This window comes from Cheilinus undulatus, linkage group 21 (genome assembly GCF_018320785.1).
Source record: "Cheilinus undulatus linkage group 21, ASM1832078v1, whole genome shotgun sequence".
Lineage (NCBI taxonomy): Eukaryota > Metazoa > Chordata > Actinopteri > Labriformes > Labridae > Cheilinus > Cheilinus undulatus.
The window spans coordinates 12,050,197-12,076,499 of record NC_054885.1 but is presented as its reverse complement, the minus strand read 5'-3'; the positions used below and the strand labels follow the sequence as shown (position 1 = coordinate 12,076,499).

The window sequence follows — 26,303 nt, the reverse complement described above, 5'->3', positions numbered from 1 at the left end:
TTTTGACATTTGAAACTCGCGATTTTCAATGTCTTTTTGACTGTGAAAAATCATGATTTTGAATTCTATCTCAGTTTTTGCATTTTTAAATTCATGGTTTCAATATTCTATCTCATATTTTGCCTTTTAAAAACATTATTTTGACTTTAAATGTCATGTTTTAACCTGTCAAACTTATAAGTTTGACTTTATATCTCAGATTTTGAGTTTTTAACTTATCATGCTCACCTTTTAATGGCAAAATCATTTATCATCAGTGCCAAGATTTTTACCCCCATAATTCATTTCTGGTAAAAAATAAGGTTGACATTTTATGGTTAAATATCAACCCTGACAGGCCCTCAGGTTAGACGCAAGTTCAGAATCCCGCCCCTGCTGTGATTGAGTTTGACACCCCTGGTTTAAAGCTCTTGTGAGGAGCTCTTCAGTTGTGGTGACTTTAGCACCCCCTGTGGTCAAAGTGGGAAAATGTATCTCTTTCTAGATAATGTCTTGCTTATGTTTTCTAACAAAATACAACACAATTCTACAAATGAGCATACAACCTACAATAAATCTTGGATATTTTTAAAGAGGCTGTTCTGGCATTACTATAATTTGACCAGTGTGACACCTACCCTGCGGCACAGATGCCAGTGATGCGAAATAACTACAGAGAAACGATCAGACTTCTCACTAATAATCTTGTTTGCCTTTGAAGCCCACAGAGAGGCATCAGCACTGATTTCAGCTTGTTTCATTTCCAGCTAAAATACTCGTCTCAGGAGCTTTAAAATCTAATCTAAAGCAACAATGATCCAAAAAAGGCAGACACTGGAGTTCAAACACAGCTGTTAAAGTTATCTTTAGGCTACAGGAGGAAGACAAATGTTAAAAAAAAGAGTTCAGACTGCATGACAGAGTCTCTCTCTCTCCTCCTCCTCACTCTGCTTCAGCACTAACTGGCTGGATTTCGCCTGAATCCTGAGGACATGCGCGCTGCACATGAGGAGGAGGAGGAGGTGTAACACAGACTGCTTTCTTCTCATGTTTTGACTCCATGATCACTCAGTTATGTTGCGGAACTCTCATTTTCGCATTGCATGTTCTTGTGGAAGCAGGAAAAAGTGAGGGGATTTTTATCTTCAGCTGAATCCCAAGAAGAAGTCAGGTTTCTTTTACGCGTTTGGAGCTTTTAGTTTCCATCAGTCCGAGTGGTATTGTTAGGTTTTTCTAATAATCGATCCCCTCCGCCGCAACCCTGAAGTTCATCGTTATAATCCTGGCCGCCGGGATGGTGGCCTTCATCGGAGCGGTTATCTGCATCATCGCAGCCGTCCACACCGGATCCTCCAGGGCTGCCGCGGCTCAACAGCAACCTGCAACCGACAACCACTCGCTGTACCCGGACGCGGCAGCGCAGACCCCCGCTGCGGGGGGCTCCGTAGCCCGGGTGGGATCATTAGGAGCTCTCCACGGTTCTGAAACACCGGGCTCAGAAGCTCCCACTTTTAACATCGGGCTCAGCGGGCTGGACGGGGTCACTGGACTCACCGGACACGACCCAACTGTGAGCCGGCTCATCTGCACTCCGATCCCCGCCGGAGAGTGCAACCCGAAAAACTTTCAGCAACAAGCGGACGACCCGGGGCTTTACGCGGGCGAAGACTGGGGCTACCTCCGCACCAAAGCGGAGGAGCTCCGGCAGACCGTCCTACAGCAAAAGGACCAGATTTTAACAGACCAGAGGACCATCAGGGAGCTGACAGGGAAACTATCCGAGTGTGAGAAGGGGCTGGACGGCAGGAGCAGCGAGGCGGACAGACGCGGGAGTGCAGCAGGGCTGTTCGGGGGGAAAAGTAAGGCAGAGGAGACCCATCTGGAGCGGATCATGGTGCGGGACAGCCCGGTTTCGACGCCCGACAGTGCCCACCTGCTCACCGTCAGAGCTGTGGATGAACTGGAGCAGGCTATCACCCAGCTCAAAGACCGCATAGAGAAGCTGGAGGTGAGTAAAGAGTCGCTACTTCACATAAATCATCCTCCGCAGAAAGCAATAAAAATAGGCTTCTTTATGCTAAATCTGGAGCTGCATTGTTGGTCCAAAAATAAGCATCCAATGGCAATACTCACTGAGAATAATAGCTATAAGAAGAATAGACTATAGTGAATGCTAGTAGGGAACAATCATGCAGCTAAATTTGCAGCTAAAATAAAACTCTAGCTTTATTACGCCGCATTAGTTCAACTCTGGCTTTATTTTGCCAATACCCTTAGGTCTATCACTATTTTACCACGCTACACTTAACTGTAAGACCTTAAATTCAAGCTACATTTTCCGTAATCTCCCCTGACTGCTTGAAACTCTCAACCCTACCCGCTGAAAAACCTCTGACTCTACTTCTGTTTTGTTGTCAAACCTCATACGGCTCTATTTGGTCTTGAACTTCATAATCTTTCTAGATTTGATTATAATTTTTCCAGCTAAAATTTGCTTTAAACCTCAAATTATGACAAAAAATGTGCTTTTCAAATTACTCTAGGTAAATGTGTCTTGAGCATCTCAAGCGCTAGCTTCAATTAGCTTCAGCACATCCTGTGTAGAGTTAGCAAGGGTGTTACAATCAGAAAAAAAGTGTATACTTTTTTTTGTCAATTTTATCTCATCAGGATGCAAGTCAGCAAAAATGTGGTCAAATGTTAGCTTAATGTAGCTAAATGTTACAGCAAAAAATGTGGCTGAATGCTTGCTAAATATAGCCTAACTAAATGTAACAGAATTGTAGGTAAATGTTTGTCTAATGCAGCCATTTGTTAAAGCAAAAATGCAGCTAAATGTTAAAGCAAAGGTAGGTAAAGGTCTGCTTAATATTACTTAATGTTACCCCAAAAAATGTAGCAAAATGTTAGATCAATGTAGCCAAATGTTAAAGCAAAAATGTTGCTAAATGTTCAATAAATGTAGCTAAATTTTACAGCAACTAATGTAGCCAAATGTTACCGCAAAACGTGTGTCAAAATATTAGTAAATAAAGCTAAATGTAATCAAAGATTTAGCTACGTAATGGCTAAATGCAGCTAAATGTTACCGCAAAAAATGTAGCTAAATGCTTGCTAAATATTACTAAATGTAACAGCATTGTAGCTAAATGTTAGTTTAATGTAGCCATTTGTTAAAGCAAAAATCCAGCTAAATGTTCACTAAATGTAGCTAATGTTACAGCAAAGTTAGGTAAATGACTGCTTAATATTAGTAAATGTTACCCCAAAAATCTATCAAAATGTTAGATCAATGTAGCCAAATGTTAAAGCAAAAATGTAGCTAATTGTTCACAAAAATGTAGCTAAATTTTACAGCAACTAATGTAGCCAAATGTTAAATCAAAACGTGTCCAAATATTCAATGAATGAAGCTAAATGTACACAAAAATGTAGCTAAATAATGGCTAAATCCAGTTAGATGTTGCAGCAAAAAATGTACTCTAATTACTCTTAGCTAAATGTGTCTGTAACATCTCAAGCGCTAGTTTCGTTTAGCTTTAGCTCCTCCTATGTAGAGCTACCAGGGGTGTTACAATTAGAAAAAAAAATGTAGCAATACATTGTTTGTCAATTTTATCTTATCAGGATGCACTCAAGTCAGCAAAAATGTGGTCAAATGTTAGCTTAATGTAGCTAAATGTTACAGCAAAAAATGTATCTAAATGCTTGCTAAATATTACTAAATGTAACAGCATTGTAGCTGAATTTTTGTTTATTGTAGCCATTTGTTAAAGCAAAAATGCAGCTAAATGTTCACTAGATGTAGCTAAATGTTACAGCAAAGGTAGGTAAAGGTCTGCTTAAAATGACAAAATGTCACCCCAAAAATGTAGCAAAATGTTAGATCAATGTAGCCAAATGTTAAAGCAAAAATGTAGCTAAATGTTAAAAAATGTAGCTAAATTTTATAGCAACTAATGTAGCCAAATGTTACAACAAAACCTGTGTCTAAATATTCAGTAAATGAAGCTAAATGTACACAAAAAAATGGCTAAATCCAGCTTAATGTTACAGCAAAAATGTAGCTAAATAATGGCTAAATGCAGCTAAATGTTACAGCAAAAATGTAGCTAAATAATGGCTAAATACAGCTAAATGTTACAGGGAAATTGTAGCCATATGTTTTTTTTGCAGTGAACCAACCGTTTTGTTGGCTTAAGTCATTTTTTGCAATCAGATCTACCAACCTTAGACTGATATGTTGTAAAAACTTAGACTCTCTCTGCATTTCTGTGTAGCAACTTGGCACGTCTACCTAGATTTACTTCCAATAGCCCTCCGACAGCTTGCTTCTTAAAGCTTCAAGACATAGCTACACTGCGATATTAAACCACTAACACTTGCTATATTTGTAACTCTAAAACCCCAGCTTTATTTCACATTACCTTAGTAACTGCACAGGTGCCAAAAACCTCAAACTCTTCATATTCATGTTTGAAATCTCTCTTGCTGCTTTTTGTTTACTTTACATTCTGCTTTATGCGTAAATCTTTTTCTCTGTGTACATTTTGCCGTCAAATTCTTGCAACATTTTATCTATTAAACCTCTGACACTAGCTATATTTTATATGAAGCATATTGCCGGCATGACATCAGTATCTGCAGATAATATGGTCTTTAGGATGTATCTTTCACTCAGGTACAAAGACAAAAACACTCACTCTATCTAATCCCCACACAGCATCTCAATGAAGTACAACCAGCAGTTAAATAATAAATAATGCCATCAGCTACAGTGATGGGTGTTTAAGTTCTTTATAGCTGATTTGACTCAGCTCAGTAAGAATCAGTTCTTTTAGCTCCTAAACAGAACTTCACCTGGTAGGCTACCACTTTAGCTTTTAACAAATAAACCAAACTTTGCAATGCTTTGACCTTTGAGTGATAAATGTGCATTTATGATGCTGAATAAAACGTGAAAATTGAAAGTTTGCACAGGTAAAATGCACTGATGTTTGAGAATCTGCTTGCGGCGTTGGTCTCACTGTTTGATAGTATGCAGCCGAATATCAGAAAATCATCCAGGAGTAGGTAATTAAGCTGAGATCGGCTGTCGTGTCCCCATAAACAGCGCACAGAAAAACAGTTGCACCACTCAAAAATCAGGTTAGAATAGGCTTGAGAGTTCACAGTGTACACCTGGCTAAATATAAATGGTAAGTATCATGATGTTTTGTTTTGTTTTTTTTTCCAGAAAATGTCCCCCCTTTAGTTTTAAAAAGATAGCACCCTAATAATCAATACTGGCAGATATGGACATTTCTGCTGGTATTTCTGCTATAATATCTGCTCATCAGCTGTAAATATTGGCCGTATCAACAAATAAGTTGGTGGAGTTTTAGGCTGGACCAACAGACCTACACCAGCTGAAGTCTTTTTCTTTGGTTAGCACCATTCCTTACACTTTAAAGTCTGTGTTAGGGACTGAAGTTTTAGGTCTGAACTGAATTCAAATATCGGTATGGATAAATATCGGCTTATTGGATATTGGCAAAAATCCCCAATAGCTACATTAGCTTAGCGTTACCTTAGTTCTTGTTACATAAAACTCTAGTTTCACTGAGTTAGAACAGCTACATTTTGCTGTAAACCATCTATTACAGGCTACATTTGTTAAACTTTAAATTAATCCAAGTCAAACAAGTATCGAGCTACATTTAGCTGTTTACCTCAGACTCCAATTACAGTTAAACCTCCAACTCTAGCTACATTTAGCTGTAATACTTCAAACTCTAGCTTTGACTAAGCTCTAATACATCTAACTTTCGCTACATTTTGCTGTAATCCCTCTTACTCTAACCATACTTTGTTAAAGCTGTGGCTCTAAAACAACTGTAGCTTCACTTTGCTATAACTCTATAGCTATGTTTTGCTACGCCTCTAAAATCTTTCACTGTAGCGACATTTTACTGTTTAACTCTCTATATTTTGTTGTGTTACCCTTAAATCCTCCTTCCTTAGCTACGTCACATCCATCTCTGGCCCAAGCTTTGACTCAAGAGTTTGCTACATCTATGTGTAGCAACATTTTGCTGCAATACATCAAAGCAGCCACATTACACTGCAATGCATTCAACTTCTAGTCACATTTTGCCATTAATACCTTTTCTCTAGCTACATTTTTCTGTAAATGGTGATTATCAGAGTGGAAAACATTGCTATATGCATCTCTTCTGCATCTCGTCTTTCCTGGGCACGCATTAGTGGTTTCTAAAAGCAAGGGGTTTAAATTTTGAATGAGAACAAGTGAGTAATCCAAAAAGGCACTGAGGGTGATATTAGGTATTGAGAGCCAGATGCCTTTTTTTTTGTAAACAACATCAAATGAAGCTACATGCATAAAAAATACCTCTAACTTCAAAGAGAAAATCTATGAAGAAGTGTGGAAGACTTCCTTTCTCTGCAGGCTTACATTGCAGTCCACATAAAGATATGGATGATGATGCCGATGCAGACACCATAAATGTTTTTGTACTTCTTTAGATATCATCTGGCATTCTTTTTAGTTGATTTCTTTGGCGAGGTTCCTCGTGTGTCACGCCAAGAAAACAGACTCTGAGATTGAAAATTAGAAGAAAAATGAAAAAGATGAGGCATGGCAAACAGAGAGAAACAGGAGGGAGAGGGGAGATAGGGATGAAGATAATAATAAGCAGGGGGAGGAGAAAAAAAGGGGGGAAGGGGGAGGTGGGGGAGAAACATGAAACGTGCCCTTATCTGACCAGCATCTGATGATGTATAACCTCATTTTTGGCTGAAGAAAAACCATTAATAATTCACGAGTTGCCTATATTTGTTGAAAGCACAGATTCAACACGCCTCCCTGCAGTATAGTACGCTTCACATACTGTTTTTTATGTAGGCCATGTCTTCATGGGTCATTTTCTATGTGAATAATGCACCTTTGGTTTTTCCCATATGCAAAAACAAGCAGAAAAGAAACAGAATGATCTGTATTTTTTTACAGATAAAGATATGAATCAGGAATTTCACATCTCATGGTAACATGCGCTTCAGTAAAACCCAAATAAAAGAACCTGAGTTTTCCTCACCCCCACGCTTTCTTTCACCATCCCTGTCACATTTAATACAGCAGGTACTTGGCCTACTTGGGAATCACAGAGTGGCGTTTTCATCACATCCTGTGTTCTGGTGAATACACAAGACGAGCACTCATTTGGGAATACCCGGGTCACATAACTGTGTTAGATTTCATACCTGCTTCCTTTTTGAATGTGGTCTGTTAATGGATTTGTTGCCTATGCATAATCTTGTATTGATTACAGCAACTTAATATCACTAACTGCTTGTATTTTGGTACAACCAGAAATATGAGAGTGCCAACCCAGATTTACAAAAGTGAAGTTCTATTTATCTACCAGTATTGTCGCTACCACACTTTATATTTCCATAGCGTTCATTTACCTCTTAGAAGAAGTCTTAAAAATTTACAGTAGATAACGGGCCCGATGCTGCAAGCCAAACCTGGCTTGGATCGTGGCAAGTATTGTGTCGGGCTGATGTGGCCCAAATTAGAGATGAATCCATTGTGAAAAATTAGGGCCAATGTGATACATGAAGCCTAGCGTTAGTTCATGCAGAACATGGTAGTCATAGGCTCAGCAGGGATTTCTAATTATCGCCTCCCAGCTTCCATGGCCAATCACCACTCTTTCTCTCAACACAGCAGTGTATTTAAATACTTCTTACTAATCATGCTTGCATTAATGCCGATACACCACACTGCTGCTGCTGGCAAGGTTATCTTCCTCCACCCCAGCCTCCTCCTTTATAGCATAAAGCTTGTTGAACCATCATATTCAGATTCATGCTTCAATGGATTAATTGCCTTTGAACTAATTTTGTTGCATTCAATGTGCATTGTCATAAATGTACCTATCCATAATGAGGTTTCTAACCATGCACTCCCAGGAAAGTCAAAGCATGCTGCTTGACTAACCCAGGGAGCATCTTTTGGACTCTGTCGAGTAAAACTGTATATCCATTATGCAATAAAATTGTTAAATGTACGACAAGAGGGTTCCTGAGTGGAATATGTTTAACGAAACAGTTAAGCCAGAGTCGATGCTGACAATGTTGGCATTACTTCTTTTGGTGTAACACTCAACGTATGCTGACATTTTCTCTCTCATTTGGCCCGGAAATTCTATCAGAGTTTGTCCAAATGTTGCAGGCCAGACCTGGCTCCACTAACAGAAAGTGCCCATGTTATGAGCTGGACCTGCTTGGGTTACATCAGTGTTATGTGGGCCAGATGTGGCCCAGACTTTTTAGCCAGACCTGGCTAGGGTTACAGAGAGTATTATGTTGGCTAGATGAGGTCCAAATGTTGCAAGCCAGATCTGACTTGGGTAACAATGGACGTTTTGTTGGTCTAATGTGGCCCAAGTATTTCGAGCTTAACCTGGATTTGGTTTGGGCCAGATGTGGCCCAGCGCTCAGCGCTGTAATACAAGGCCAAATGTAGGCCATCATAGGAATACAGATGTGGGCCAGAAGAGAACTAAATATGGGGACCATGTTAAGGTGGGCATACAGATAACTGATGTAGCCAAACTCTGCGATAATTTTAAAATTAAAGTTATTTTCTGTCTAAATTTTCTCTACTCATTGTTTTTTCCACTAACAGTCAATATAAAAGTATTGAAATTATTTAGAAAATGTTAGATACATTACATTTATAGAAATCCCAGCATATTTCAGGCGTGTTAGTACCACTTGGAGTGAATCTGAAATTTCTAACTGCTTATTAATTATTTTATGCTTCCTGTTTAGGCTTACCTGGATAGCACTAACACTTGTATTTTTCTGTAAAATGTTCTCTATTTGCACATTTACTGTAAATACCTGCCTTTGGGCATCACTACAGGCTCAGCAATAGAGCTGTGTAATAGATAAAATGTGTAGTACAGTTGTGTGAGACTACTTAAAAGTGAAGACTTGTTATTAAAGAGTAAGTTTCAAATGTCTGCTTTTAAATAAATGCAGAAAAATGTCTGTGCTTAAAACAATAACATTACTAGAAATACCAAAATAGTCACTAAAATGACAAATAAAATAGACTGAGGGTTAAACCACAGGTTTTAACTGTAATATGAACTACAAATGTTACTAGGGGCTGTCTGTTGGTTGGATAAAATATCGAATGTGGAATAGGATATATTTAAGATAGCATGGGAAATATCACCTGCTTTCTCTTTGAGGAAAAAAATCTATATCTGAACTCCTCCAGTCTGTATATGTACAGTTATGTAACAATACACAACAGGGCCTCTTTTATTAGAATCAATCCCATTCAACAGTATGTTTGCAGCAGCCATCACTGTAATTACTCTTCCTCTACAACCTTACTTTGTCATTATATGTGTTCCATTTATACAATAGAAATGCGCAGCACAGTGCACACTGTGTGGCGTTTATGTATTTTTCAGAGCACAGTATGTGTATTTTCTGTATCGATTCCCTTGTGGTGACTGTATTTCCACTACACCGTGCTGGATGGATACTGGACCCTGCAGGTTTTTTGAAATTCAGCAGAGTCTGTATTTCCCATGTTCCTTCCCTTGAGGTCTGGGTGTTTATTTCAGAGAACCATTATGCAGCAGGGCCTGGAGTAATTTGGTGTTGACTGAAATAGTCCGTTCTCTTGGCAGCCTTTTCTGACTTGCAATCATTTGTTGTGCTGTACTTAATTGAAAAGAAATCCCTGCAGGAATGAGTTGGCACGGCTCGGCTTAATTAAGATCTGTTCATTCCTGAAACATAATGTGTGACATTTGGTTTTGGACATTTTTTTGTTATTTGTCTGTGAAATTAAATGTCAAAGTAAATCCTTTGAAGTTATCAGCATTCTGGAGTGAAGCCTCTTTACTTATAGAGAATTACTTTAACACAACAACAAAGAAAGTCTACAACAAAACAGTAGCAATGCTGAAAAGAATGCTAATAGTTAGAGGCTAGCTTCTGTGTTAAGCTTTGACTGAGGGAAAAATGTCCACGTTTTAATTATTGCTTGACATTCTGCCGACTAACATACCCAGTTTTCTTTCTCTCTCTCTGCTAATTAAAGGAGATTGGTCACACTCTCATGTGTGTTGGTTACATGCAGCTAGCCTGTTAGCGAGGTTTAGCTGAACTGGCTAACTTAGCTTGTAACAAAACAATAGAAAAAGGGAGGGAAAAGTAACAAAACTAACCTACTTTCTACTCTTTCCCCGTAGTTCTAAAAAAAAAAAACATCACATATCTTCTATAAAACCCCAATTCCAAAAATGTTGGGACATTGTGTAAGATGAAAATCTTTCTGTACCTATATTAAACTGAAAACAACAGAAAGGGAAGATAAGTAATGATTAACATGCCAAACTTTTTTAAAATGACTCCCATGCTGAATTTGATCCCTGCAAAATGTGCCAAAAAAGTTTACCAGTATGTTACATCACCTTTTCTTCTAACAACACTGTAAGCATTGACTGTTGACTGACACCAGTTTTTGTTGTATTGAAGGTGGAATGTTTTCCCATTCTTGCTTGATAAACTTTGATTTGACCCAAGTAGGAGGTCAAACAGTATTGATAGTGCCATGGCAGCAAAGCTAGAGGTCATAGATGGCCAATAGTGGGCAATTTGGGTTTTGGTTTCCATCGATCAAGCATTTAGTTCAGCTGATCTCACGTAAGCCCTCATCAGCTGATGGCCAGCTGATTCAGTCTAAGCACACTACTTGGTAATCGTACTCATGCTGCCGTATTTAAACTGCTCTAGACAGGCTAAGCTTTACTTCTCCCCTTGCAAGCCAGTTTTTGCAACCATCCTCCACCCCAGCTTCTCCTTTATACAGCTTCTGATTCAGCTCTGATCTGGTTTTTCTTTCTTTTTCTTCTTCTTCTTCTTCTTCTTGATGGTTTCAACATAGGTTGGCAGCATGGCAGGAGTATCCCAGGACAGCCATACGGCCAAATATAAAAGAAATTGCAATTAAAGCAAATTAACTGCTAATAAAGAAGATATGTAGAACCATAAATAATGTGTTTTCTTGACTATGTGGTCATGAATGAATTGCATTTTTGGCTTTCTAAGGCTCCATTTATTTTCAATGGGAGACAGGTGTAGTACCCACACTCTTTTACTGTGAAGCCATGCTGTTGTAACTTCTGCACAATGTGGTCTGGCATTGTCTCGAAATAGGCAGGGGTGTGCCTGGAAAAGTCAACAACGGGATGGAGCATATGCTGCTCCAAAATCTGTATGTGTCTTAGTATTAATGTTGCTCTCACAGATGTGCTAGTAACCCATGCTGTGGGCACTAATACACCCCACACCATCAAAGATTCCAGGTTGTGAGCTTTGCATTGATAACAATCTGGATGACCCTTTTCCTTTTTTGGACTCAGTGGCCAATGTTTTATTTCCACCTGAATTTAGAGAGGAGTTTGCTTCCATATATGGTGATTAAAACAAAAAAAAAAACACCCTGTATTGGGTGCCTAGAACTTCTTCTTGGTGTGGTATTGAAAAATGTGTCAATATCCTCAAATTTTTACAAAAGTCATACTAAAGTTTCAAAATATGACAAATCAAGTCATGTGTTAAGTCTAAAAACTGCAGTAATGTGAGCATTAATATTGAGAAATAAAGCATTTTGTTGTTCCAGCGGGCGTTCTGCATGCATCTAATTCATGGCCTTACAGCTATTGTCAAGAAATAGTCCTTAAAAATGCTAAATTATTCCTTTATGAATAAAACTTTGTTGAATTAGCCCCCAGATGTATTTCCAGGCATTATATAATGCTTCAGCAAAATCAATTATTTAATAGGTCTAATGAATTTCCTTGTGTAGGCATGTATGTATACAGCTGAGAATCCATGCTAAGTCTTGGCTTTTGTCGTTACATTGAAGATTTATTCCCTGAGCTGTGCATTTTTCAGCATCACAGTTAAAATATTCAGTTTGACTTACAAGAGCACTTTGTTTACCAGTGTACATCCACTGTCCTCCTCCTCTGCAGTCAGACATCGGACCTTTCCCTCACAACCAGACTGAAAGCAGCACTTCAGGAGCACCGGGGGAAGGTGGGACGTCTGGCGGCCCAGAAAAGTTTGCTGACCCTGGGCACAGAGGTAGCGCAGACAGACCCTGGAGAATGGAGGACTTGGAGGGGGAGCTGGAGAGGAAGATGGAGATGCTGGATAAAGAGAGAAAAGCCCTGCGGCTGGAAACGGAGAGACACAGACAGGAAATCGACCAGGGCATCAATAAACTAAAACACCGTATTTCAGGACTGGAAGAAGGTAGGCGTATATGCAGAGAGGGTATCAGGGTGTTAAATTTGATGTTTAAGTAAAGAAGAATACAACGCTGTGAATCGACGATGAGGAAAACTCTGCCTCATGTTTCATTTTGTACTAGCCTTAATCAAGTCAAGCTGAGGGGTTTCTTTATGATGAATTAATTATGTTTAGCTTATGTGAAAGATAGATCAGAAAGACTATGAAATTCCTGCTCTGCTTTTAAAAAATGATCTGATGTTTTATAGTGAGGACAGCACAGACACAGTGATGGAAAAGCCAGATCCCTGTATATAACTTCATGTTGTTTCTCTCTATTGTTGTTTATTAATATTCTCTTTCTGCTTCGTCAGGTACCTCAGGGCATTCTTTCCCACAGGGTTACAGGCTGTCCTTCCCGACTCGGACAAACTACATGTACGCTGTAGTGAAACACTCCATCCCTAAGCTGCGGGCCTTCACTGTCTGTCTGTGGCTGCGGCCCGCAGAGGTGGGAATCGGGACGCCGCTGTCGTACGCCGTTCCTGAACAACCCAACGAGCTTGTGCTGCTGCAGGGTCTGCACACTGCCGCTGAGCTGCTCGTCAATGACAAGGTAATATATCAGCCAGTCTGGACAGTACTGTGTTACTTAAACAAACAATTCATTTTAGAAACTACCAAATCACACTAAAGGTTGATTCAGGACAGTTAACATTGAGAGCACAAATAGACCAATTTAAAAAAAAAACAGCAATTATCTACGAATATGAAAACCCCTGACTATTAGCTTCACCAAAAGGAAAGTTTAAAGCCTGTCAGCCTCCCAAATGCACAGGAAGAAGATTCCAAAGAAGAGGGTTTTATTTCGTCGGTAGTATTGAAGGAAAAGTCAAATGTAAAGTTAACAATTTTTATGAAGAAAAAAAAATATAAAAATATTTCAAGAATGCCATACAACTTTTGGAAAGTCTTGGTAAAAGTGTACTATATTCTGAGCATCAGCTGTATCAGTAAATTAATCTATACACATTCTCAGCTAAATACAACTGATTTTTACAAAGAAATGTGGCATGGTATATTGTTAATTTCATGACAATGAACAGCTCTACCTCCCGTACTATTTATATTTGAATGAGCATGTATCATACAAAAAGGGAGCAAGAATAAACACAATGTAAATTCATTTTTTAAAGCAAAAAAACACACTGAGGTTAATTCAAGACACTAAACACTTAGAGCAGGCCTAGACAGCATGTATCAAATTATTAAGAGACCCAGCAATTATCCACTGACATGAATGGCCAATTAACTTTATCAAAAGGGAAGAAGTAGGCTTGCCAGCTCCTACACAAAAAGATATTCCAAAGGAGACTGTCCTGATAATTGATGGCTCTGCCTCCCATACTACCTTTGGAGAGTCTTGGGTAAAGTGTTCTTAGCATCAGCTGTATCAGTAAATTGATCTATACACTTTCTAAATGCAACTGATTTTTCGCAAAGAAATGTGTCATGGTAAATAGGTCATTTAATGACAATGACAGGCTCTACCTCCCATACTATATATTTATATGAATTGAGTACTTTAAATGCATGTATAGTACAAAAATGGAGGCAAAAATAAACATAATGTCAATTCATTTTGATCTAGGAGCAAATCAAACTGAAGATTGATTCAAGACACTAAAGAGTTAGCCTAGACAGCATGTATCAAATTATTAAGAGATCAATAATTAACCCCTTAAAGTCACAAATAATAGCCTGAAATGTATCATTTGTTGGAATTGAAATATTTGATTAACCTTCTACTGAACTTCAAGAAAAGAAAAAAAAATCATAAAATTTCATTTTAATTTAACTTTTTTCAGTTTTATACATTGATACATTAGGCAATTTTGGCAACTGATAATCCACTGGAGGGCGTTTTATCATTAATCAGATTGTTTTCAAAAGGTTTATAAGTGATTTATTGATCATATCGATTAGATAGAGATCTCATAAAAGTGTGTATCAAATATGATACAATAGGCTTAAAGGGGTTAAAGGCTCTGCCTCCCATACTATATACAGAAAATGGACAGGAGCTTGTATAGTGTTTTCTAGAAGTCTGACTACTCAAAGCACTTTTAGTCACATGTCACAGCTACCCATTCACACACCGATGGCGATGATTACTATGGAGACTTGGGGTTAAGTGTCTTGTCCAAGACCACATGTGATTGCAGGAGCTGGGGATCAAACCCACAATCTTCTGATTGTGAGACAACTGACTCTACGTAATGAACCACAGTACTGTGCATTAGTTCTAGGCATGTTTGGGCCAAAAATTGAGGCTGCAGTAAGGCATAGATGTGGGAAGAAAGCCACCTGAGAGCCCCATTGGACGGGAGAAAATGACACAACCCCAGCTGTGCTCTGGATGTCGTTGCATATTACCAGGGGGCATGGGAAAATAATACATCAAATACTTACAAAATCCACACTTTTGGGGTGTAAAAGGAGTGGATGTGGAGAGTTAGCACAGCTTAGGGTACTGGCTGGTTGTACTGTTGATATCCCATGGGCCCGGAAAACCGCTAGTGGTCTCCAGGCATATGCATGGACGAAAAGGTCCAGACAGGCAAAGGATAATGGAAGGTCCCCACCTCCCATACTACTTTTGGAAACTCAACCATTGTTGTTCTACTGGACTTTTTAAATAAACATGAAGCCCAACTGTGGGTCCAAATATAGATTCTTTAATACACAAATGTGTTTTTCAGTCTGCTGATGACGCACAGGTCTCGAATATGGTTGAAATATAAAGATACTTGATGCATGTGCCTACAAAATTATTCAACCTTTCATTGATGATAATTTCAGGATCTTTTTAAATGAACATCACGACACATAAATGTTGTCTCCCAAGCACAAAGTGCTAATGAGCAGACCGTTCCTCGAGTGTACAGCGCTGATCTTGGACAGAAATGAAGCAGCCGGGTAAATGTCTCTGTTTTTTGGTAATTATGTATGAGCCTCGTGTCTCTCTACAAGGGCTTTACTTCCACTCTCCAAGGCTCTCCCACTTTTTTAAAATTCTACCATTGTACCATATATCAAAGGCTTTACAGTCTTGATTGGACTTTGTAATGTCTATTAAGGCAGACATAGAGCAGCATTAGCATACAAATACCCAGAACATATCAAATAAAAGAGCCAATTTAGCAGACAAGCTAAATAGCATCATTCCAGAGGCTGAAATGACAAACTAATGCTCTACCTTGACAGCATAGCACGGTGGTGTAGTGCAATGCTGTAGATTAAGGGATAATTCAGTGACTTTATTATGGTAATACATGCCTGGAGGAAAGTTCTGTGTCCTTGGAGGTAGCACAATGACTTTGGGACTTGGGAATTAGCGTATAAGAGCTCTTTTCTGAAGGCAGGAGGAAGACGAGGGATGTCAGAGAAATGTGAAAAAAGCTGTGGACCTGCAGCCTGAAGACAGGTCTCAGCTTGAGTGTTTGTCTAAATTGCCCTTATGTCTTCACCTTCCTAGGTGGCGCAGTTGCCGCTGAATCTCTCCAGAGGCAGCTGGCAGCACATCTGTGTGAGCTGGAGCCAGAAGGGAGGAGCCTGGCAGGCGTACCAGGGGGGAAAACTGAGGGGCGAGGGCCACTCACTGGCGGCTGGACATCACATCAGACCAGGAGGAGTTCTCATACTGGGGCAGGAACAGGTGAATGCATAACCCTTTGAGGAATTCAGTTTTAGCTCATTAAGGGAGCATAAGGTTTTTACTGGAAAGGAGATACAATTTATTTTGCCCTTCAGACTTCTGCTGACTGCAGCACTGCAGGGGAATCTAGACTCACCGCAACACTTGGTCTCCACAACTTTTGAATTCTGCATCAGTTGTAGATATGACACCAAAAAGGCATATTGATCTGGATCAGGGGTGGACAACTGACAGCCTGGGGGCCACATTTGGCCCTCCACCTCATTCAATGCAGCCCCCTGATTCGGTTTCATATACCATTGAATTATAATATGATTATAATATAAATATATCATTTTAATTTTTTTATTTAAAAAAATTAGTTTCTTTAGATTTTTAAATATGTTTTTACTTTATTTTTTGGTTTCTTTATTTATTTTTAATTGCTTTTTAAAACATATATTTATTTAAAAAATATTTTATTTATTCAATTTTTTAAATTTAATTTATTTTTTAATTTAAATTTCATTTTTCTTTATCAATTTATTTTTAATTTTTTTCTCCTATTTATTTAATTAAGTTTTTTTTCTTGTCTATCACCAAATTCACTTGTAAAAAAATAAATACTTATGTGAGCAGCTTGAAATTTATTTAATTATGTGTCTCCCCAATTAAATTACCTTTTTTTTACCTTGAGTTCAAAAACTTTAATGTTGGTATAATAAATGATCACTAAAGCAACTTATCCTTCCTTTAATTAAGTTATAAATAATCACAGTTTTTAAATTCAATGAAAATCAAGCAGTCTGTAATAATTTGTAACTTTGGCATTGATAATAAAATTGATATGTCCCTCTTGGTAACCAAAGTTGCCCTTTGCTCGACCCCGCAAGCATTCACTGGGATTTCAATGTTGATATTTGGTTGAAAACAGAGTAAAACTGGCTAATTTATTACATTAACATCTCAGTTAACATTTAGTTTTTTTTACATTTTGTATAATTAGTTCATTTCAATATTGAAAAGTCTAGAAAAATAAGCAATCCACTGAATATGCAGCATAAGGTGAAGTCCCTTCTACACAGAGGCCTGATTTCAGTCCATTTCATTTTTCATCCAAAAAAGCATGAATTTAGACTTTTCGGGCTATGTGATGTCAACAAGAAGGTTCAGAGGCATCATAAAGGGACAGGCTTTAAGTGCTCCCTAAAGAAGAAGAAGAAAAAGGTGGTGTGTGTGAGCAGCTACTTCAGCTGTGCTCTGACTACAGAAACAAAAAGACCCCTGGATGCTGATATAATTGATTGATGCCTGATGGCGAGTAGTTCTGGAGAGATTTCAGTAGCTGATGGTGGTGGTGTGTGAGCTTGCACACAGGTACTGTGGGATATTTTTAGCAGCTGTTAATGATGCATAACATCATAACACAATCAATTTAGCCACAAAAGCTATGTTAACATGCACACAAACAATCTGAATGAAAACCTGATCAGGATAAGAATGCATCAAGTTAACAAAAATCTCACATGGTTCTGATTTAAAAAGGCCCATTGAGAGTGAAATTTCATTCCAAATAAGAGGGATGATGTCGATTGTTTTTTTGATTGGTGTCCAAGCACATAAATGTTCTGACTGTGTCTTCCTGCTCAGGGTTAAACTGCTCTTGTTGTGCATGGCTGTGCATTAATTTTGGTGAGAACAGCAGAAATGGGACCACTTCCTGCACATGATGTGGGTTCATTCTGAAATAGGGAAAAAAATACAGCCATCCAAAGTCACAGACAGGAGTTAGGGGGAAAATTATATCTGCATTGCATAGTAAAGGGAGGTGAAATTCAACCTTTATTTAATCTCGAGAAATCATTGAGGCCCTCATCTCAATGACATTGAAAGTATGATTAAAACAAATAGATAAAAAACAGAGAGATGAGGCGGCATGAAGCAAAAGCAGCTTTAGTTTGAAACACTGGTGGAGTCGGTGATGCTAATGCAGGGATGTCCAAACTATGGCCCGGGGGCCGTTTTTGTTTGGCCCCCCAAAAATTCTATAAATCAAATGAAATATGGCCCTCAACAGAGCATGAAGCTCGTGCTAGACTGTATTATTCTTCTTAGTTTCAGCAGGAGGCAGTGCTACCATACTAACACTGTAAACAAACATTCTGACACCAAGTTTTTATGCTGTTTTTTTAAGGACAAAACTTTAAATATTAAACATATTGGCAACCAAAATAATAATGATATCTTGATTTATAACACCCTACTGGATTACAGCAGCAAAGAGCAGCACCAATGATGTTCCAGGGGTAGCCAGAGCTGACCTGAAATCTGATTGGCCTCCCCAAAATACTTAAAAATGACTGGCTATTTGCCTTCTCAGCCATCAACTAGCAATTTAAGCATATCCAACCACTGAGCATATCTTAACCTGTATTAGATTGGTTTTACTTACTTTAATATCAAGGTGAGGGCCCCACCATCCATGTATATTTCTGTGTGTGACTCCTAATGGAAAAAGTTTGGACACCCCTGCTCAAATATGATTTCCAAAAACTAAACCCACACAATGAAAATAAAGAAATAAACTTCTGATAAATTGGATCTCACTCTGGAGAAAGGCTTTTGGGCGTACGCCATTAACAAAAACACATGCCTGACTCACTGTACTCCCATCATGCTATCTTCCGCTTTATTTACAAATTATTAAACAGAGATCAATTTCTTATAAGCTCAAGAATATTTGTCATTTATTCTGCTAGGTAGAAACAGGGTTAAACTCTGTTGTTTCTGACAGTTGAAACCAGCAAGAACACTATATGGACAAAAGTATTTGGCCGCCATTCAAGTACATGATCTTTATTTTGGCGTTGCCCCCCCTTTTGCAGCCCTGACAGTCTCCACTCTCAGAAGACTTTCCACAAGAGTTGGGTATGTTGTTGTCGGAATTTGTGCCCATTTCATTCTGTAGAGATTTATCAAATCGGGAACTTACGTTTAACAAGAAGGCCTAGCTCACAATCTCCATTCCAGTTCATCCCAAAGGTGCTTGATGAGGTTGAGGTCAGGGCTCTGTGCGGGCCAGCAAAGATCTTCCACACTAAACTCATCAAACCATGTCTTTATAGTCCTTGCTTTGTGCACTGAGGAACAGTCATGTTGGAATAGAAAAGGGTGTTCCTCAAACTGTTGTCACACAGTTGGAAGCATAGCATTGTCCAAAATGTCTTAGTATGCTGAAGCATTAAGATTGCCCGTTACTAGAGATAACGGGTATAAACCAAACCCTGAAAAACATTCCCATACCATCCCTCCTTCAACAAACTGCACAGTTGGCACAGATTTCTGCAATAAAAATGGGCCTTTTACTTTGGGTGTTATAGGGACTTCTAGAGCTTCTTCAAGTGGACACTCAAGGAACTACAAGTTGTACTTTTTCATCGGCTGCATTTCCTAACACCAGAGGTTTCCACTTGGACAACACTTGAAAACTTTTGTTAATATGTCTGCAGATGATTGAAGAATCACAAGAACAATCTCCACTTTTTAACCACATTTGACAGTCTTTTTAATGGTGCCGTTGTCATCTTTTGAACATTCTTCAATGGAAAATGCTAACTGGGAACGCTTGAGTCTCCAGGTGGTACTCAGACTGTAAACAGTGATAGCAGATGGTAAAAGAAGTCTGGCCCCCTAAATCCCTATTCTCTAAAGTGAATATCCACTGCCCATACCTGAAGCCAGAAAAAGTTGGCTTTATCAGACAACAGCTGAAGAGTACTGCAGCTAAGCAGCATGTTAATGTGGTGTACTTTGTTCTTTTGCTGTTTAATGTACCCTATCCTGAGCTAAACAAACTTCTCCCATATGGCTTTTTTGCTCTGTACAATTGCATTCATTCTAGTCACATCATATCACGTCTCATCTTTTTGTTTACAGCAGCAAAATAGAAGCTCAAAACCGTTTTTGTTCTCAGTGTTCCCTTTCAAGTTTGATCTCTGAATTCAATCCAAATTTCTCACTTATTTTCCTTCAGGATTCTCTGGCCGGAGGTTTCGATTCATCCCAGGCGCTGGTTGGAGAGCTGTCCCAGGTGGGTCTCTGGGACCGCGTCCTGTCCTCTAGCCAGGTGGCTAGCTTGGCTCGCTGTGGGAAAGTGACCCAAGGTAGTGTGGCTCCCTGGACCGAGAATGGCATTGAGGTTCACGGTGGTGCAACAAAGGACCCGGGGGAGCCGTGTAGTAAACACAAGAGGAATTCTCAATGACCGTGGGGGGAAGGGATGCTTGTAAAGGAAAGTAAAAGATGGACGCGGAGGGGGTAAAGTTTGGCACCTTTGACATTTTCAGCAACTCTTCGTGGCATGGACTGACAAGTATGAATAAATGAAAGTAAAATGGTATATTTCGAGCTGTGCAATTACTTTACATTTTACCAACTCCTGGAAAACTAACACTGAAAATCAGAAAATCAGGCTCCAAGATACACTAAACTACGTAAAGGTCGGTCCCCACTCAGTGAGCTAATTATCAAACAAGCTAGCAACCTAATAAGCCAAGAGGAACTTGAGTATACTGTGGAATATCAAGCCTTTGCTAGCAATTACATATAAATGTAGAAATAATCAACTATTACCTGAAATGTCACACATTAGAAAACAGCTGTTTCCAAGATTTAGCCTAAAAAGGAATATCTCTTTTATGTCTGTTTGGTAATAATGAAACAGCTGTTAGCAAACAGCTAGTGGAGCTGAGCATAAAGACTGAAAACAGGAAAATAGCTAACCTAGCTGTACTAAAAGCTAACAAATTCTATATTCCCATACCACAAATGACCACTTATTGGCACAAAGATACAAAACATGTTTTTTTTCATTGGTTTTTGGATGGAATCAAAAAAGAAGTTGCTGTTTGTAAGAAAGTGAGCTAAAAGCAACAGTTTGCAAACTAAGGGATGATGGGGTTTAAGGGCCTTGTTTACACAACGTTTTGCTTCATTTTCCGTTTTCATTTCCGAAAAAGTTCCACTTTAACACGGCAGCGTTTTGAAAACAATCTCTGTCTACACGGGGACGCAGGAAACACAAAAACGCTGTAGTGCGGTGATTCCTGCACAATTAAATTGTCTCTACAACAAGGACGTTACTGCACCTTCACTGTTTTTCATGTGTTTTTTGAGAACGTGTGATATTTTTATCATACACGGGAACAAGAGAGTAACTCATCACTAAATCCTCCTCCTCATTACCATCATATCGCGGTAGCGAAATTTCACAGCACAAACTCAAAAATGCTTTGCTGGACCAGTCTTGTTATATGGAAGATACCCTTTAAGACTGATTTTCTACAGAAAAAATTTATCCTATAGCCTATAATTTCTCCTGGATTTTCTCAGAAAATGCAGTGCTTCCTGCAGCACTGCAGGAAAAGGATAGCCTCTTCAGAACGATATTTCTAATTCCCCTTTTCAGGGGACACGTGCGTTTTCAGAAAGTGTCATTTTCCCTGTTTATGCGGAGACAGAGACTTTTATTCTGGAGCCCGTTTCCAAATTGTTCCGTTTTCAGCCACCAAAACGCTGTTCTCGTGCAAACAGCCAAAATGCAACAAAAGTTTTACATTTTCACCTGAAAACGTTGTCGTGTAAACAGGGCCTAAGACTTGTTGTCTTAGCCAGCTTGTTTTTGCCTTCTTATCTGTCTTTATGCTAATCAAAGTAAGCTAACTGCTAGCGGTAGCTTCAGACCTAGCAAGCACAACTGTTTGGGATACCTTGACCCTTTAAGAATTAAGTGAAAAGGCAAAGTGTACTTGGTTTTTGAACTGAAACAAAAAAAAAAAACGCCACTGTTTGTAAGAAAGCGAGCAAAAAACAACTGGCTCTGTAAAAGGCTAATGAATTCTATATTCCTGTACCCCAAATGATCACTAATAAGCACAAAGATATAAAACATGGTCTTTTCTTTAGTTGGATTTTGGACAAACTTTTAAAAAAATGAGTAAATGTTGGTAAGAAAGCGAGCTTAAAGCGACAGTTAGCACGCTGAGTGATGGTGGAAGGTAAGACTTTTGTCCTTGCTAGCTTGTTTGCCTTCTTATCCGTCTTTATGCTTAGCAAAATAAGCTAGCTGCTGGTGGTAGCTAGCTATAGAGCTAGCAAGCACAACTGTTTGGGAAATCTTGACCCTTTAAGAATTATTTGAAAAGGCAGTGTTCTCCCATAAATGTTGGACTTTTTTGGTAAAGCTTACAAATCAGTTGATGTGCCCTGATGAACCAGCTTAAAATTTGCAGAAATGTCTACTTTCTTTTTATTCTCTTGAGAGTTTTTAAGAGGTTCAGTCAGGTTATTTTTCTCAGCGTCTGTAGCTTAAGAGCTGTTGACCTCCAATATGGCTGCCAGAAGTTGTAACAAGCCAGCTGAAATCCCTCCATAAGTCCAAGTAGGTCAGATAACTGTAGAAGTAAGGAGTCGTACTGAGTCGAGGTAAGGTAATGAAAAACGCTGGGAATATTAAGTAGAACATGGAAGCTTAGACTTGGAGTAATGATGAAAGAAAGTAAAGAGGAATAAACTGAGATTGATGTGGCTGTTTTAAGGAATGATGCTACTTTGTTTTCACCTCTGCATGATGTATTCACATACTTGTATTGTCTTGCCACTGCACTGTGCAGCTCATAAGTGTCACAACGATGCCTCCTGCATCACGTCTGGCAGCTGGTGTCTCTTTGTGTTTGTCTGTTAAGGCCTAAGGGTCTCTTTTGTTCCCCTAATGATTTACTGAACAAATCCAAAGTAAGACATCATACTCCCCGAGAAGTTACCCCAAGAAGGATGCTTTATTTATTGCAGCTTACATAATCCCCCAGTGTTTGCCCTATTTCTCTAATTCTTTGCAAATTTAGAAATTAAAGGTCAAGTGTGTTGTGTACAACGAAGTTTGGCTTATGCTATTGCACATAATGTTTATGGGTTCACTGTCATGAATGTAACCGTAAATCACACAAAAACTTAATTACCAATAATGGACCGGTCGTTTCAACTGTTTTGGAAATTGGATGTTTTTTGTGTCAAAAATGTGATTTAACAACCTGCAACCTCTGATTCCTCCAACCTAACATTCCTAGAATACATTCCATGCATGAGTCGTCCTGTGTGTTTGCAACATGTAGATGCCTCAGAGCATCATGTGTTTCTGAAAGCCATCCATGACAATATTTGAACTCTAAAAAACACCTAAGAGTTGTTCCGATATCAGCCAGCATTGGTATCATGTATGGGGCACCATAGGTAAGCCATAAAGGATGGACTGAGCAACAGCTGCCTGAGAGTGAAGCCAAAAGATTAAAGCTCCACCTACTGACTGACTACGGTATAGGTCATAAATCCTGCACATTCTATGTTAACAGATGAGGAATGGGTTGAACTATAATGCTAGAATACAAACGTGTCAAGATTGGTGTTGTTGCCACTTATCAAAATTCCTGACAGTCATTGAACTCAGTGCTTCATGGTTACTATCATTGCCATGGCGGTGTTTGTCGTGCTTCCTCCATCAGTCAGCTCACTTCCTGACAGGCTTTTCCATCTGGCAATCCACAGAGTGGATCTCAGCTGTCCTCGATGTTCCCCCTACGTAACAAGAATTCTGATCGTGTATATTGGACATGTTTAAGAGGCTCCTTTTTTTTTTTTTTTTTTTTTTAAGATTTATTTTTGGGCCTTTTCATGCCTTTATTTGATAGAGGAAGGACAGTGGATAGACTCAGAAACAGGGAAGAGAGTGGGGAGAGACATGGGGCAAAGGGCCACAGGCCGGATTTGAATCCGGGCCACCCCCGTACATGGATAGCGGCTTAAACCACTTGACCATCTGCACTCCCGAGAGACTTCTAAATATTGATTTCAATAAAATCTAAAAAGCTTTAGGTCATTTTTATTTTCTAATAAAACTTTTTGCTTCAGTAAAGAAACATTTGAAAGACAAAAAAAAATTACGAAACTGAAAATGCGCAAGATTTACGTGGAAAAATGGTAGAAATATATACCTTGAATGTTAATCAATATGTAGGCATTAAAAATAGGGAATAAATACACTTTTTCTTTCAGGATATGTCCAACTCTGTTTTTGCACCAATTTAGTAGAAGTGTTTTTTGTGTTGTTCATTGAAATAGACCCACTGCCCACATATGAGGGCATCATTGTTTTTGAAAACTACTTCTTGAAATACAATGTTTAATTATTTTACTTTTACTAATCCAAAGATTAGTGGTCCATAGACAAGATTGCTAGACTGGCTGGTGACTCTAAATTGCCCATAGGTGTGAATCTGAGAATGGCCCCATCTCTCGCTCAATGAGAGGTGGGATTGGCTTCAACTCCTACGGCCCTAACAGACGGTATCGAAAATGGAGGGATGGATATGCGTGATTTCACATCCGAGAGGCCCCGATCATCTTGGGGAGGATGAATACTCAACACAACTCAAACCATGGGAAAATCTGGCAAGAAAATCTTTAAAACCATCAGAAAATCTGGTCTTTGCTGCTTTAGATTGGGGCGAGCCTGGGCCTATTATCTTGTCGTAACTGTTAAAATTACCCAAAGCAAGCAGAGTATGCAATTATCCACCAGTATTTTAGATATTCTTTATTCCCTGCTAAGAAAGTGGTGCTCAGTATCAGCCAGTAAAGTTCAAAACCCGTAACGAAAGGGCATCAATGATGTCGGAACAACTCTTACCTGTTCTTCATGGTTGTACAATGCTAAATGCAGATTTATCTTTTATAAAACTTCTGAACTACTTGCTCTCCCTACTGGTCTAACCATAATCCTGAGTGGAAAGTGCCTGTAAGGGTGTTTTGTACCCATGTAAACAATCATTGAATTTATTGTCCTTGGTGAAATTAACACTGCGAGGTGTTTTGAACTAATTAAGCATCAGTGTTTTTTGCCATTTCTCTAATGTGCTTTAAAGATTTAGGAAGTCTGATTAAAATAAAATACAGGCACAGGACTTCTGCACCCTGTGCTTGAACTGATGCTAAATGAGGTCAAAATCATCTCTCTGCGCCTAATAATATCTTTGATGATGCCTTTCAGTCTGCAGTGTTGTTATTAATATTATGCCTGATGTCTGTTGAGCTCATGCTGGAGTGATTTGTTGGGCTTTTGATTGTTTTTTAGCATTATTCTTTTTACAAGTAGTGGAAATGAAAGCTTTTGAACTATCAGCTTTTCTTACATGACAGTTCTGTTGTTTTTCCATGTATGCATTAAAATGTCTTTTAATGTTGTTTGTATAAATACTGTATGTCTATGTCTTGTAGGGTGTTGTATTGTTCTGCATATGTGCCGTGTACAAACCTCAAATCTTATTAAAGTCCTAATTTTAAAGAAAGTGGCTCTTTTAAAGTATGAAGTGTTATGTTTGCATCAGCAGTACAGTCAGGGAGTCAAGTCTTTTAAAGATTCTCTTAGATGCTCTTTTTTTCAAGGACATCACACATAAACAAAATCTCTCTTACACGGACACATAATTCAAGCACAGCTGCGACAAAACCTGCTGTGAAAGCACATCCTCCTCCAGACACCTCAAGAAAAAAAAACACTTTTTTTCAAAGGCTGAAGAAAGGATATTTCTTCTCTCAGTCTCTTCATTCTTCCTTGAACAAATGAAAGGACACAGCTCAAGGAGAAAAGCTCACAGCCTTCCTCCCCAGGTGTGACAGGTGGAGATGTGAGTACATTGAGTGTTGGAGAGGCCATTTGAGTCATCCATTGTGAATCAGCTGGTCATGGAGAGATGAGAAGTGGTTCTATTACTGTGCACGGTGTTTTTTGTGTTTAATGGGTTCAGGACCTCACATTCAGTGAAAGCCTTTCAGAGACAGCATGCTGTGGTGTAACGACAAACAGTAGAGAGAAGGACAACTGTGCATGCGTCCACTGACATTTAAATGCCGAATCCTGCAAAAATCAAGATTAAAATACACATACATGAACACATGGAATAAAGTTACCATTCCTATGTTATAGAGACTAACACTGCCCAGCGCTGTCCACCTCTGTGGCCTACTACAGTGCCTATGAAAAGTATTCACCCCCTTGGATATTACACCCTCTTAGTGATTTTATAAATAAATCATTGATAATATAATTTGGCTTTTTTGACCAAAAATTACACACAAAAAAACCTCTTAATGTCACAGTGAAAACAGATTTCTACAAGGTAATGTCAATTAAAAAAATCTAAGGTAAAATAAGTGACTGCATAATAATTCACCCCCTTTGAAGTGA

At 38.9% G+C, this 26,303-nt stretch overlaps 1 protein-coding gene across 1 annotated transcript; it reads left to right on the top strand.

The window, feature by feature from the left end:
• Positions 1-1,222: 1,222 nt before the first annotated feature.
• cbx6b (chromobox homolog 6b) lies at positions 1,223-25,143 on the top strand (the record flags this gene model as incomplete). The annotated part of the gene is made up of 5 exons (XM_041817507.1): positions 1,223-1,987; positions 12,051-12,333; positions 12,684-12,925; positions 15,848-16,027; positions 20,040-25,143. Coding segments are annotated over 5 exons (1,701 nt in total), but the record flags the coding sequence as incomplete, so codon positions are not given.
• Between the last annotated feature and the right edge of the window lie 1,160 nt (positions 25,144-26,303).